The 16,269-nt window shown below is 46.7% G+C and overlaps 1 protein-coding gene across 2 annotated transcripts in view; it reads left to right on the forward strand.

Moving 5' to 3' along the window:
- The window catches only part of DARS1 (aspartyl-tRNA synthetase 1), a 195,319-nt gene extending 180,686 nt beyond the window's left edge, over positions 1-14,633 (forward strand). For both annotated transcript variants that reach the window (XM_033945564.1, XM_033945565.1), the window contains 5 exons: positions 2,630-2,672; positions 2,790-2,870; positions 5,663-5,774; positions 13,329-13,400; positions 14,121-14,633. In XM_033945564.1, coding sequence (XP_033801455.1) covers positions 2,630-2,672; positions 2,790-2,870; positions 5,663-5,774; positions 13,329-13,400; positions 14,121-14,212 — 400 coding nt within the window. In that variant the 3' untranslated portion in view covers positions 14,213-14,633. The remainder of the gene's footprint in view (positions 1-2,629; positions 2,673-2,789; positions 2,871-5,662; positions 5,775-13,328; positions 13,401-14,120) is intronic.
- Positions 14,634-16,269: the final 1,636 nt, after the last annotated feature.

A 16,269-nucleotide genomic window follows, 5' to 3' on the forward strand; every position in this document is an offset into this window, starting at 1 on the left:
ATCTCATTCCCGGCCACTGGAATTCAATCTTTGGGCAGCATCAACAAGGTGAGCATGCTACCGCCGACCTGCCCCAGAAGCTACCTCTCTGCACGACTTCCTGTTCCTATGTAGGCAGGACCTGCAGAGAGGCAGCTTCTGGGGCAGTAGTCACATCTCATTGCTGCTGCTGGCTACCCAAAGATTGAATTACAACAGCTGGGGAGAGGAGGTAGGTGGGGGAGTCGAAAGAGCCGGCTAAACCCAGACAGACTCTCTCCCATTTAAAAGAAAACAACCAGTCCTTTAAAAAGAGAACAAGTCTGGGTTTTCCTAGACATATGGTAACTCTATTTAGGTGATACGTGTATGCATGCATAAATGCCAATACTCTAACCATTTACATACACAATGCATACATAAATATTAGCACTGAAGTTATAGCATGTATGAAATCCATATGTAGCCAAATCTAGAGGGAGAGGGCTGGCGTTGCCATTTTTGGTTTTGGTGAGGGAAATGGCCATAGAAGGATATAGTTCATAATATTCTGCCTTTATGATAGCTTGACAGAGTGCACAGAATGTATCAGAAGAAACTTGTAATTCATGCCTCATGCCATACAAAGAATTGAATCTTTTAGGTAAAATTGTATATACAGACAGTGGTGCAAATCTGGCCATGTTTTCCTAGCCAACTGCTTTTTCTTTTCTTTTTTTTTTTAAATTTATTTATTAGAATTTCCAATTTTTACAAGCATAAATCTTGAACAGAAAATAAGGTTACAACTAAAATTAGGTATACAAAAATGAGTTTCCCACATATATAGAATAAGTAACATTATTTAAACATAGAAACATAGAAATAGACGGCAGATAAAGGCCACGGCCCATCAAGTCTGCCCACTCCAATGACCCTCCCTATCTATCTTTGCGGATAGATCCCACATGTTTGTCCCATTTGGCCTTAAAATCTGGCACGCTTCTGGCCTCAATAACCTGAAGTGGAAGACTATTCCAGCGATCAACCACCCTTTCGGTGAAGAAGAACTTCCTAGTGTCACCGTGCAGTTTCCCGTCCCTGATTTTCCACTGATGTCCCCTTGTTGCCGCGGGACCCTTGAAAAAGAAGATATCCTCTTCCACTTCGATGCGACCCGTGAGGTACTTGAATGTCTCGATCATATCTCCCCTCTCTCTACGTTCCTCGAGTGAGTAGAGCTGCAACTTCCCTAACCGCTCCTCGTACGGGAGCTCCTTGAGTCCCGAGACCATCCTGGTGGCCATTCTCTGGACCGATTCCAGTCTCAGTACATCCTTGCGGTAATGTGGCTTCCAAAATTGCACACAGTACTCCAGGTGCGGTCTCACCATGGATCTCTACAGTGGCATAATGACTTCAGGTTTACGGCTGACGAAACTCCTGCGTATGCAACCTATGATTATAACCTATAAACCTCATTAAGAAGGAAATGGTTAAGAGACCTGAGGCAAGACATTGAAACCAACAGGGATCAAAAAGAAAACATCAAAGGAAATGTATAAGTAGCAGAATTACATGTTAAACGTCATCAGTTTCTACCTGATTCACATTAGAGGGAGTAGAGATTGCCACTGGTACCAGAGGTTTTCTTGATTACAAAAAATGCAAATGATTTCTCATCTACTTTGACAATGCATTTATATGGAAACTGCAAGAAAAAAGTCCCTTTGAGATTCAATACCAGAGGTTTAAGGGCCAAAAAGGCCTTTCTCCTCTGTTGAGTGGACCTACAAAGGTCAGGAAATATCAAAATGGAATTACCCATAAATTTTACATCTTTAAACCTGAAATACATTCGGAGTATCCAATTCCTATCATATTCTAAAGCTTTGTTCAAAACTGTTTCTGAGTTCTCCAAGAGACCCGCAAACTGCTTTTTCATTGCAAAAAGCATACATGGATGGTGCAAGGAAACAGCAGGGTAGATGATTCGCAAGATCCAGTATGATGGTAGAAGGAAACTGATCAGAATCAGGAATATTTTCTTCAAATTTTAGAAGTTTATTTAAAATCTTATAATCAGACTTCTACGCGGTGTACAATAATAAAAATTTATACAACGTACATCAATAGTAAAATGAAGTTAAAACTTAACAGTACATGACATCATTGGGCATGTTAGTATAACAAAAGACTTAAACCATAGACCAATGGAAACGGAAGGAAATAGGTGCTGGCCATGTTTTGCCTATGCAAGGACTATGTCGGGAGCTAGGTAGTACCAAATGTTGATCAAAAATCACTTCAAACCAGCAAAGCAACTCACCTCAGATCACCAAAGTAATTCTTTCCAAAAGACAGCAGCCATCCAGCATTCAATTCAGTCTAATTTTACCCATAATGACACATTTCTGATCTTAACCCCCCCCCCCCTTTATTAAGCTGCAGTAGAGGTTTCTACCGTGGCCCAGAGCGCTAAATACATCGAATTTCTATGAGTGTTGGAGCTGCATCGGAGCATTTAGTGCTCTGAGCTGCGGTTGAAACCTCTACCACAGCATAGTAAAAGGAGGAGGGTAAGTGACTTTTGTATGGAATAATACTTAAAGCACTAAGATCTATAAATCCATCACTAAACGGTGTTGTCTTTTTTTTTTTTATGTTTCAGCACACCCAATGAAAAACTTTTGGGACGCTTGGTGAAAGAGAAGGTAATACTTCCACCATCTTAATGAAAGTGTGATGTAATCATAAATTTTCTGTTAATTCCCCTTATGTGTATTTGTAAATTCACTCCCGTTCACTCTTATGTATGTGTTGTTTCACAGTATGATACAGACTTCTACATTCTTGACAAATATCCTCTTGCTGTAAGGCCTTTCTATACGATGCCAGATCCACATAATTCTGTGAGTAAATCTTTGTTTTTTCTGGCTTCATGAATGTGTGGGGTATTTTTCTCCAGGTTTTCTCTCTTCTCAATCCACAACCCTACGACATCTTGCTCGGGTGGAATGTATACCCTTGCAAGTCTTGAAGGAAGGGCCACTGTTGTACTTCCTGGGAACGTTACAGAAACAGCAACTATCTGCACTTTTGCTGCCCTCCCCCTCCACCATCTTCAGGCTTGAGCAATTTGACTAAGCCATGCTGCCCTCGGTCAAAAAGGGTTCTCCTGTGTCACTGTACATAATGCTACAACCTGAGCCAGGGAACCAATCTTATAGCATAAGAGAGAAGTTGAGTATGACAGAAGAATGTGATCAGGATAGTATATTGCTTTACAAACAAAACAGTAGTCATACCACTTCCTCTTCCATCCACTGGATACAATTAGCATCAAAAACGTCCGAGCCATTCTCACAGTATGTTAGCTAGGTCAGACAAGATTGATTATGAGAAATTTCAGAATAAAATGGATAACCACTTAGATTATAGATTATTCAGATAAAACTTAACACACAATGCTGTCTGACTGGAACATGCTCGTGAGACAGATCATAAATAATGTTGACCCTAAAAAAGTCAAAACAAATAAATAACCTTGGTACACTGAATCTTTAGCGATGCTCAAAAGATCCATAAATCACTTGTAACTCCAAGCTATTCGCCTGGTGTTGCAGACCCTGGAGAAGTCACTGGAAGGCAAGGTGGGTACGGTCTTCTCAGACAATGCAATAGCAGTAGCTTATATCAACCAGCAGGGGGGCACTAGAAGCACTGCATTACACCTAGCTCAGTTTCTGTTCTGATGGGCAGAAGCTCATCTGCAGGCTCTCCACCAAGCAGGTAGCAGGAGTGGAAAATGTTCAGGCAAACTATCTTAGCCGGTACACACTGGACCCAGAGGAATGGTTGCTGTCTCTACAAGCATTTTACAGCATTGTTCAGTGGTGGGGCTGTCTGTTGATGGTTTTGATGGCTTCAGCAGTAAATGCAAAAGTGTATCACTTTTACAGCCACAGGTACAAGCCTGGAAGCACCAGGCTGGAAGCTTTAGTCCAACCTTGGCCGTAGACAGGGCTCTTGTATATCTTCCTCCTGTGGCTCATGCTAGGTGGAGTCATTCACATGATTGCAAATCATCCAGGGTTGATAGTCTTTGTGGTGCCAGATTAGCCTCCGTTTTGAAGGCAGGCTCAGTAGTCCCGCCCTAGACTCAAGAGACTGCTTTGGTACGTCCCTAGCATTCAGGCCTAGTCCCCTCCCCGGTGCATCCCACAATGCACCAGGAAGGGGCAAGCCCGCCTCTTTTCAACAGAGGCGGGCCTTACGGCCGGATGATAGGAAAACCCATCCGACCAGTCAACTTGTAAGGTTAGTGGGGGGTCTTTGCGTGGGGGGTTCTTTGCATGGGGGAGTCTTTGCATGGGGGGGGTCGGGCATCCTCCTGCCGGTGATTGTCATGGGGAGGGTCTTCCGGCAGGAGGGGTTGGGCATCCCTCCTACCTAGTTCGTTTGGGGGTGGAGACTGGCAGCCGCGGCCACTATACTTATCGCGGCAGGGAGATGCCTTGCCACGATAAGTGTAGCTGCCGCATCTACTTACAATGTAGGTCAGCATTTTGCTGGCCTACATTGTAAGCGTCTCCCGCACTACTAGGGATATGCGTATGGCCGCCTAGGTTCGCCTAAGGCAACTTCCGGGGCAAATCATGCCCACAGCTAGCCTTAGGCAAACCTAGGCGGCCATGCGGGCCTCCCTAGACTCCCGGAGGCGCCTCCAATGTAGGCGGCTTGCCTGGAGAGCATTTATTTTTAGAAAACATGCGTCCCGATTGGCTGGTTAGACAGCTGTAGGACGCCTACAGCTGCCTGCAATCGGGACGCCGTTTGCAGAATTTGGGCCATTAAGTGCATCTTCTGGCATTCGCAAATCCATACACCAATGATTCTGGATAATATATATTTAATGAGGGATATACCTAGTGCATGAATACAGTTATATAGTTGTGAAGTATTTCAAAGTACGTTTACTATGCTGAAATTGTTATGGTTCAGTATAGAGAGAGTTAGTTTATTCATTTTTTCTAAACCATTCTCCCAAGGGTTTACATCAGGGGTGTCCAATGTCGGTCCTCGAGGGCCGCAATCCAGTCGGGTTTTCAGGATTTCCCCAATGAATATGCATGAGATCTATTTGCATGCACTGCTTTCTATGCATATTCATTGGGGAAATCCTGAAAACCCGACTGGATTGCGGCCCTCGAGGACCGACATTGGACACCCCTGGTTTACATGAATGGTTTACATGAATTTATTCAGGTACTCAAGCATTTTTCCCTGTCCCGGTGGTCTCACAATCTAATGTACCTGGGGCAATAGGGGGATTAAGTGATTTGCCCAGGGTCACTAGGAGCAGCATGGGTTTGAACTCACAACCTCAGGACACTGAGGCTGTAGCTTTAACCACTGCGTCACATCTTGGTTTTGTAAAGAATTTGCAAAATTTTACATTCTTTAGCTTTTAAGAGACTTGAAGCGCAGTGATGGTTAATATGGGACCCCCAAATTGGCATTACTTTATCTTGCAGTAAGTGTGAATTAAAGTTAGTAAGTGGAAGTGTTCTGTGTTTATTAGAATGCCACACGGCTAAGTTAGCACGAAGGAATCTCTTCTGATAGCGGAACTTGATTGCAGGCTGCATAAGTGTAGCGATTTAGTATTATTTTCATTTTAATAATGCATTTGCTTTTCCAGAAATACTCCAATTCCTATGATATGTTCATGAGAGGAGAAGAAATATTATCTGGTGCTCAGAGGGTTCATGATCCTGAGCTGCTGACTGAAAGAGCGCAACACCATGGCATTGGTAAAGACAAGATCACAGTGTCGCTTGTTTGCATCTAATTTTATGCCTCATATCAATAGAAAATCTTCTTGTTGTCCTATCATAAGCCCACCATCCTTTCAACATCTGGTTGGGGATGGAGGATTACTGGGATGAGAAGGAAAGAGGGGTAGAGAGAATGGGGAACAAACTTCCTACCCCCCTCTCCTCTTCCTTTCTGCCCTTGTGATCTTGGTCCTTCATTCAAGCCTCCAAGTTTCATTCTCCAGTCCCTGGTAGTCTCAGAAGTCCCTCTGGAAAACTGCCTTCTCTAGCAACTGCTATTGTTCTCCCTGGACAGAGATCTTACAGCCACACAAGAAGGTGACGTCCCCGTGACGGAGCCGACCCGGCGGTCTAAAAGCTGCAAAGCTAAAGAGCTTTGCGCATGTGCCAGCCCTCCCGCTCGAATGTATCCCTCCTGGCCCCTATATAAACAAACCCCCAACCGACCAACACAGTTTTAAAAGTTTCCGCGATCTATCCGACTCGGTAGTCTGAACGGTGTCAGCCGTTTTCTATATATCGCTTCAACTTTTAATTATACAACATTTCTCTACACGATTTCGACTTGGCAGCGCTCTGGTTCAGCATGTCAGAAAAAGCCAAACCTGGTTTCAAACGCTGCTCCATGTGCGCCTTGAAGATGTCGGCGACTGACCCGCACGCCTCGTGCATCCGATGTCTGGGTCCCCACCACCGGACTTCTTCTTGCGCTCACTGCGCTAAATTAAACAAGCGCTCTCTCAAAATTCGAGCGCTGAAGCTTAAGGATTTCGAACTCCCTAAAGCGGCCTCCGTTCTCCCCTCCGCAAGGGGCATCGGAGCCGCAGGGACTGCCTCCCACGGTGCCGAAGCTGGTGATTCGCAAACCAGCTCAGGCACCGACGTCTCCTCCCACTGACCAATCCCGGCCGGATCGCTCACTCTCGGTCCCGCCCTCGGCACCGACTGAATCCAGCCGTCGGCACCGAGCTCCTTCTCGCAAAGAGCCTGCAGCACAGCGGTCTGCCTCCCCAGACCGGCATAGGCACTCTGCTTCAGCCAGCCCACCCAGGAAACTGAAGAGGAAATCTAAGCACCTTATTTCCTCTAGTTCCTCCTCCTCCGCGGGCTCTCCTCCTGCCTTGTCTGCTGCTGCTGCTCCAGCCCAGGATGTGCTTCCTCCCCAGCTCTCTCACCAGTCTCAGCCTCTGATGCAGCCTGCACTTTTTGAACTTTTCCACCAGTTCCAGCTCTTTCAGCAACAACAACTGCTTTATGCCTCTCCTCCGCTCCTCTCCGCTCAGCCTATTGAACAGGGCACTCAGCTTCCATCCTCACCTCACCTGGTCCAGCATGATGCCCATCTCTCTGACTCTGTCTCCACTACCTCTTCTATGGCGGCAGAGCTGGAATCCTACTATGCTTCCTCCTCGCGCTCTCCCTCGCCTGATCTGCAGACGGATCCCCTGCTCTCTGGCTCATGAAGACACTCCATCTGAGCGGGATAGGGCTTCACCCCCGGAAGACATCTCCTACCCACGCTTCCTATCCAAGATGGCGTCTTCTTTACAATTGACCACCACGGCCCAGCCGGACCCCCGGGAACAGAGACTTCAGGTCCTTAAGTATCTTCATATTCCAAAAGAAGTGGTCTCTTTGCCCCTTCATGCTACTCTGGCTGATTCTCAGAAAGCAATCTGGAACACTCCCTACTCGTCCCGGGTCACAAAACGCAGTTTAGAACATAAATACAAAGTTCAGGATGTGGCGGGGTTTGGCAAAACTCAACTCCCTCACCAATCCCTGGTTGTCTGCTCTGCCTTGCGGAAATCCAAATCCTCCAAAGACTTTGCATCTACTCCACCAGTCCGCGAGATGCGCATCATGGACTCCATGGGTAAACGAGCATACCAAAACTCCATGCTGTCTGGGCGAATTGCCATCTATCAGTTCTTCTACACCCAATACCTCTATTCTAATATGGAGGATATGAGAAAACTGGTCGAGACCTTACCGGTGCCCACGCAGGAGGCTTTTAATGCCGTCCTCTCCAACTTCGAAGAATGCTCCAAGAACCTTTCCGGGCAGCTGACGATGCCTTTGATACCGCTATGAGGGGAGTGGCTACAGGTATTTCCACCCGCAGACTGGCATGGTTGCAATGCTCTAAACTGGGGGTGGACATCCATGCAAAGGTGGCGGATGCTCCTTGTCTCGGGGACAGCTTGTTTGGAGACAAGGTTAAGGATCTTATTGAGGGGCTTAAAGAGGATTGCACCACACTGGATGCTCTGGAGGAGGATACCGCGCATCACTCAAAACATCCCTTTAAGAAGCAGCTACCTTCTCAACGGCATTTCATTTTCTTCTGCCAGATAGTTTGCTCCATATCCGCAAAAGCAGTTTCGGCCCTATCAACAGCAATCCTCCAACGAGACCGTCGCTCTCCTAAACCCGCTCAACCTGCGGGCCAGAAGCCCCAACCCTCTTTTTGACAACCCTCCTCTTCCCGCTGTTCCGGTGGGAGGTCGGTTGAGGTTTTTTCTCCAGACCTGGCGAGATATAACCACAGACACCTGGGTCTTGCGCATCATTCAACATGGATACCGCCTTCGCTTCCTGGCTCCTCCTCCTTGGTGCCCCCCTTCCCACCGGCCACTTCAACCATCTCACCTGCTTCCTTTGCAACAGGAGTTATCTCGGTTGCTGGACATTCGAGCCGTAGAGCCGGTTCCCGAACACCAGTGGGGCCAGGGGTTTTATTCCCGATACTTCCTCATTCCGAAGAAGACAGGAGGCGTTCGCCCGATTTTGGACCTGCGGAACCTAAACAAATTCATATTGAAGGAGAAGTTCCGCATGCTCTCGATCTCAGCCATTGCTCCACTGCTCCAAGTCGACACTTGGCTCACGTCCATAGACCTGCAGGATGCCTATCTGCATATTCCCATCCATCCCTCTCACAGGCAGTATCTTCGTTTTGTGTTTCAGAACCTTCACTACCAATACACGGTTCTCCCTTTTGGCCTCTCGTCAGCACCAAGGGTCTTTTCCAAATGTGTCATCCCCATAGTGGCGCATCTGCACAAACAAGGCCTGTCCGTCTTCCCCTACCTGGACGACTGGCTCACCCACCACGCTTTGAGCCAAACCATCAACCTCCTTCTACAGTTGGGATTTCTCCTCAATTTTCCAAAGTCCCATCTCCTCCCATCTCAATCGCTGCAATTCATCGGGGCAACTTTTCAGACTCAGCAGGCTATGGTTTTCCTCCCGTCACTGTGAGCACAAGTCATCCAACAGCTGATGTCAACCTGGTACCCAGGGCTCTGGGTCACAGCCAGGGACGTTCTCACCTTGCTAGGACACATGGCGGCCACAGTGCAAGTGCTGCAGTTTGCTCGCCTGAAGATGAGACCTATCCAATGGTTTCTCAAAACCCATTGGAACCAGTTCCTTCAACCACTTTCCACGAAACTGCAATTAACGTCCCAGGTGCTTCAGGACTTGCAATGGTGGTTTCAGGTGGATCCCCTAGCTCACGGGCTTCCATTTCATCCCCCTCAGCCTACTGTCACCATCACAACGGATGCATCCAAGAAAGGCTGGGGAGCTCATCTTCTCTCTTGGTCCGCGCAGGGCACCTGGACCCCAGCCTTGGCTCGCTGCAGCATCAACTTCCTGGAACTGCATGCCATCCATCTCGCTCTGCAGGTGTTCCAACACCACTTGCATAGTCAGATCATCCGGATCCGTACCGAAAACCAGGTTGCCATGTTCTATGTCAACAAACAGGGCGGGATGGGCTCCCCTCGCTTATCCCGCGAAGCCGTCTCCATTTGGAACCTCGCTCTCCAGCTCCACTCCACACTGCAGGCGGTTTACCTTCCGGGCACGGACAACCAGCTCGCAGACAGACTCAGCAGGCAACTCAGTCCTCACGAATGGTCGCTTCGGATCACAGTTACGCGAAAAATCTTTGCAAAATGGGGCACTCCTCACATCGACCTCTTTGCATCCCAGACGAACACCAAATGTCCCAGATTTTGCTCCAGGTACGGAGAGCCAACCTGTCTGGCAGAAGATGCGTTCCTCCTCCACTGGTCCCAGCATCTCCTCTATGCGTTTCCTCCGATTCCTCTGATTGGAAAAGTTCTTCAAAAGGCCATCGCAGACAATGCCTCCCTGATCCTCATCACACCATATTAGCCACGACAAGCCTGGTTCCCCGTCCTCCTCAACCGGGCTTCTCAGGCTCCTTGGATTCTTCCGCAGTTCCCGGACCTTCTCACACAACACGACGGCCAGTTGCTGCACCCCAATCTTCCATCTCTCAAATTGACAGCCTGGCTCCTGCTACCACACGGACCGGGGATTCTGCCTTCACTCCGGAGGTCCTACACATCCTCCTTGCCCCCAGAGCTCCTGCGACTCAACGCTCCTACTCCGCCAAGTGGGCCCGTTTCCAGCGCTGGTGTTCAACCCGTCTTCTTCAACCCAGCATCGCGCCCTTGGCTCAGGTCCTCCGCTACCTTACATCATTGCAAGTCTGCGGATTATCCTATAACTCCATTCGCATTCATCTGGTTGCCATCTCAGTGTACCATGACCCCGTGGACGCTGTCTCTCTGGTATGCCATCCTGTGGTCAAGCGCTTCTTCAAGGGACTTCTTCGTCTGCATCCTCCCCTCCGACCTCCTGTGCCGGTCTGGGATCTCAACCTCGTGCTGCAGGCTCTCATGGCTCCACCATTTGAACCTCTCTCTGTGATATCTCTCAAATTTCTTACCTGGAAGACTCTATTCCTGGTAGCTATTACCTCAGCTCGCCGCATCGGAGAACTCCATGCCTTGGTTTCCTATAGTCCCTATACCCAATTTCTTCATGACAAAGTGCTGTTACGGACTCATCCTAAATTCCTGCCTAAAGTAGTCACGGCATTCCATTTGAACCAATCCATAGTGCTGCCTACTTTTCATCCGCCCCCTCACCCTTCGCCTGAGGCCGAGAGACTCCACACCCTGGACTGTGCCAGAGCTCTCCGCCTCTATTTGGACAGAACGGCGAGTCCTCAGTGCCCGTCTCAGCTGTTCCTCTCCATCCGTCCATCTTCCTCTCCTAGACCAGTGTCGAAGTTGACATTGTCCTCTTGGATTACCCAGCTTATTGCGTACTGCTACGCCTCCGCCTCCAGTCCTGCTCTCCAGGAGATCCCTCCGCATGTCACGGCTCATGACCTCCAAGCTATGGCTACCACCTGGGCTAACCTTCGCCTCGCTCCTCTCCAAGAGATCTGTCGAGCGGCTACCTGGTCCAGGATTCATACCTTTGCCAAGCATTACTGCCTTGATGTAGAATCCGGCGCGGATGCATCACTGGTTTCTACGGTCCTGCAAGCGGCATTATGAGGCGTCAACTTCCCTCCTCCACTACATCTCAGGTAACAGATCTTTATTATTATACAATAGCATGTTATTATTCTGTTACCTTCAGCTCGGGAGGCACCTTCTTGTGTGGCTGTAAGATCTCTGTCCAGGGAGAAATAGAAGTTGCTTACCTGTAACGGTAGTTCTCCTTGGACAGATGATCTTACAGCCACACAATCCCACCCAGCCTCCCCTATTGTTGCCTCCAGCTTTATACCTAACTGTGTTGGTCGGTTGGGGGTTTGTTTATATAGGGGCCAGGAGGGATACATTCAGGCGGGAGGGTGGCACATGCGCAAAGCTTTTTAGCTTTGCAGCTTTTAGACTGCCGGGTCGGCTCCGTCACGGGGACGTCACCTTCTTGTGTGGCTGTAAGATCATCTGTCCAAGGAGAACTACCGTTACAGGTAAGCAACTTCTATTTGTGTAACGTTATTTAATAATCTTCTTAATTTGTATGTACTGCTATTGTTATGTAAACTTGTTATGTATATGTTATATACCTGACATGTAAACTACCTGGAAATGTCCTGTTTTCACCCAACTTTGTAATCCGCTTAGAACCGCAAGGCACAGGCGGAATAGAAATCTCTAATGTAATGTAATGTAATGTATCGCTCCATGGTGCAACCTCTCCTGGTTGCGTTCCATTCCGGTCTCCTTAACTCAAGATAGATATAGCGGCACTAGAAAAGGTTCAAAGAAGAGCGAACAAGATGATAAAGGGGATGGAACTCCTCTCGTATGAGGAAAGGCTATAAAGGTTAGTGCTCTTCAGCTTGGAAAAGAGAAGGCTGAGGGGAGATATGATTGAAGTCTACAAAATCCTGAGTGGAGTAGAATGGGTATAAGTGGATCAATTTTTCACTCCATCAAAAATTATAAAGACTAGGGGACACGCGATGAAATTGCAGGGAAATACTTTTAAAACCAATAGGAGAAAATATTTTTCTCCTATTGGTTTTAAACACGTTGCCAGAGGTTGTAGTAAAAGCAGATACCATAACTGGTTTTAAGAAAGGTTTGGACAAATTCCTGAATGAAAAGTCCATAGTCTGTTATTAAGACATGGGGGAAGCCTCTGCTTCACCTGGATCGGTAGCATGGAATGTTGCTACTCTTTGAGTTTTGGCCAGGTACTAGGGACCTGGATTGGCCACCATGAGAACAGGCTACTAGGCTTGATGGGCCCATTGGGCTGACCCAGTAAGGGTCTTATCAGAATTTGTTTGGTGTCTAGAATCCAACATCACTCCCCCTGCACCTCCACATTTAGATGTTATTCAGTTTTCAGGTTAATTGCTTTAAAGGCCTTGATGTTTTGAGTCCCTATTGTCCTAGTCTTGTTTTTGGTGAGCCTGGTAGAGAATGACACGGGGACAAATTTGTCCCTGCGGGATCTCAATATCCCCATCCCACTCCCCAAAATTCTGTCCCTATCCCATTCCTGCAAGCTTGTGCCTTAACCGCACAAGCCTTGAACACTTATGATTTTAAAGTTTTTGAGGCATGTGCAGATGAGGACAGAGCTTGCAGGAATGGGGCAGGGACAAGGACAGAGTTTGCAGGGATGGGATGGGGATAGAGAGATCCCGTGGGGACAGGGAAAATTTGGCCCTGAGTCATTTTCTACCTGGTATCTAGGGATTCTCAGCTGTGAGAATATGAAGGCCAAATAGTCTCATATAATCTCCCATCTCTACTAGAAGTTGTATTCTTTGAGCTTTTAAATGAGACTGATCATTCCACACTCGCACATCAAGTGGGCAAGCACCTGTGCATTCATGGTACAGCGCGAAACTTCTATCTATAACTTGCTAGCAAGTGCCTGTGCCGGGCTCCAAAAGATGGCATCACCCCGCTGTGAAAATATTTGCCTACTGTCCTCTTGAGAAATTCAGTCTCATTGGAGGGAAACTGTTGGGCTCGGTGAATTCCCTCATCTACCCTTCCTTCTTGGTAACCTGCTAAATATTCAGGGAAAAAAAATGCATTGTTTCCAAATACAACTGAGAAGTAAATAACTTTTGATTTGAAATTTAATTACCCGCCCTTCCAGGTCAGAGCAAGGCTAGCTTCATATTCAAGTACAACTGATCTTACCAAAGTTATTTTTCCTCCTTAGACTTGGAGAAGATAAAGGCTTACATTGATTCCTTCCGTTTTGGTGCACCTCCACATGCAGGCGGCGGCATAGGTATCGTCTTGTTTCATTATACTTTGTATAATATTACATTTGAGCCTGAAGTTAACTTCCGCAGATAACTCACTATAATGAGCTCATCTTATGGACCTCATACAGGTGTAATTTCAAAAATGGAATTGAAAAGTGTTTGAAAAATGTTTTATTTAGGAAGGTGACAAGAAGAAAATTGCACTGTTTCAATTAGTGATGGTTGGTGCTAGGTAACGTGTCTTGTACCAAAACCCACTGACCAGTAATTCTGAATATATAGAGAGTAATTTTCAAAGTCATTTCAATGGAAATGGGCTTTTATGAAATTACCTGTCTGAGATGTGGGTAAAAGTATACACTTAGTGGCATCGCAATCATACTTTTACCTGCTGTAAGGGGAGGCATTCCTGGGTCGGGGTTTGAAATTGCATTCATAATTTTGAATAGTCCAAAATGTGCCTGTGTTTTTATTAAGAATAGGTATCTGCACGTAGGTACTTTTAATGGGATAGCTCTCAAAATTAAAGTGCACATATACTGCAAGGCTTTGAGGACTCATCAGCCAGTCAAGAGCTACAATGCAGGCTTCATTTAGAAATAGTGTACAATTGAGAGGAGATTATTGGGGGGGGGTTCTTGATTGTAGGGTCTGTGATCAAAGGATTTCGAAAAGCTTTTAGCACCAAGTATAAAGCTCAAAGTTTCAAGTAAATGAAAATGATGTGGTCTTTCCTTTTGCAGGGCTGGAACGAGTAACCATGCTTTTTCTGGGGCTGCATAATGTTCGTCAAACCTCTATGTTCCCACGTGACCCCAAAAGGCTAACACCTTAAGGAATTTCACCCCGTCAAGTTGTTGCCTATCTCTTGCTCTTAATCTAACAACTTTAATATACAATAGGAGAAGCATTTCTGAAGTGATCTATTTATGTGCCACAGCAGAAGACTATCCAGTACAATGTTTAAAGATGAAGTTTAACAAACAGAACACTAAATTAGGAAGAACTTGAACATTTTGTATAAATGTTAATACCTTTAGATCATGTTTTACATCTTCACTGATCACATTTAGCTTTCAAAAAAAATAGGTTTTATTAAATTTCATGACGACTCAAAGGACTGAATTAAATCAGAATTTAAATAATGTTAACAATATTTTTTTAAAAGCAGGAGAAAAATAGCAAATGATTCATAACAAAAATCAGAATGTGTTGGTTGAAAAGTACATTAATAAAGTCTTAATGCAAGCCTATGTTCATTCATTCAGTTGTGCATGTGTTTCTTAATCTAATCTAATCTAAACCTTAGGTTTGTATACCGCATCATCATCTTAAAAGCCAAAGTAAAGTTAAATGAAGTACAGTGGTACCTCGGTTTACGAGTGCACCGGTTTGCGAGTGTTTTGCAAGACGAGCAAAGCATTTGCAAACTTGGTGCCTCATAAACCAAGCGCGCCTCGATTTGCGAGCGCCCCCCCCCCCCCCAAACCGGCACCCTCCCCACCGCGATCCGGCACCCCTCCCCGCCGCGACCTGAGGTCCCCCCAACCCACCCAAACCCTCTTCTTACTTTGATGTAGCCTCCGCACTGGCACCAGCATGTCCTATGCTGGTGCCCAAAGATCTGCCTCCTGTGCTGGGCTTTGAGCATGTGCGCATGCTAAAGGCCTGAGAGTGAACTCTCAAACTCTCAGGCCTTGAGCATGCGCACATGCTCAAGGCCCAGCACAGGAGACAGATCTTCGGGCACCGGCACCAACGCACAGGACATGCTGGTGCCGGTGTGGAGGCTACATCAAAGTAAGAAGAGGGTTCGGGTGGGTTGGGGGGACCTCAGGTTGCGGCGGGGGGGTGCCCGATGGCGGCCGGGGGGTGCCGGATCGCAGGGGGGAGGGTGCCGGTTCACGGGGGGGGCCTTCGGGGGGAGCAATGCCGGTTCTCATGGGGGGGAGCAGCGCTGCTGGCCTCGGGGGGGGTGGAGGGGGGGAACCTATCAAAGCGAGTTTCCATTATTTCCTATGGCTAAATTTGCTTTGATAAACGAACATTTTGGATTACGAGCATGCTCCTGGAACGGATTATGCTCGTAATCCAAGGTACCACTGTATATTATAAGAGGGCTTCTTTGACATAACTTCCATGGCATACATGTGCATGTTGCTTGGACTGTGGACCACCAGCCAGTAGGGTTTTTGGGATAACCCTAATGAATATGCATGAGAGAGATTTGCATATAATGAAGGTGACAGGCATGCAGATTTGCTCCATGCATATTCATTAGGGCTATCCTGAAACCCTGACTGGCTGATGGTCCTCCAGGACAGGGTTGGGAACCACTGGTCTAGCTCACTGTGAGCTACTGTTATTACTGATTGTTACTACTACTGGAAACATGTCAAGTCAGGAAATACTAGGAAGGTAAAGTTCATAAATGATTGCTTCATGGAGCAGTTAGTATAGGAACCAACAAGAGAGGGAGCTATTTTAGATCTGCTGCTTAGTGTAAATGTGTAAGATGTAATTTTTTGTGTTTTATACCTAGTGTTTTTGGGTGTGGGTCCTGGGTCCGGTCTTCAGAAGCAGAATTATGAAACAACAGCCAGGTGGTGCATAAAAAGTATATTTTGTATAGAAATAAGCTTAATATTACATAACGAACCGGAACATCAACCCCCCTCGTAACATCATCACATAACTAAACTTGCAAACTGTTAACCCCAACCCCAACCCCTAATCACTAACTACGAACACTCTATTCAAGTCACGGAATATTTCTACTTCTGAGCAAACAGCTTGGCACTTCCGGGCCTTGCAACACACAAACTGTTGTTAACATTATTAATATTATCAGATGTAGACTGCTTTACTCTTTAATTCATTGTACGAGAAGTA

The sequence above is a fragment of the Geotrypetes seraphini genome, chromosome 5 (genome assembly GCF_902459505.1).
Source record: "Geotrypetes seraphini chromosome 5, aGeoSer1.1, whole genome shotgun sequence".
Lineage (NCBI taxonomy): Eukaryota > Metazoa > Chordata > Amphibia > Gymnophiona > Dermophiidae > Geotrypetes > Geotrypetes seraphini.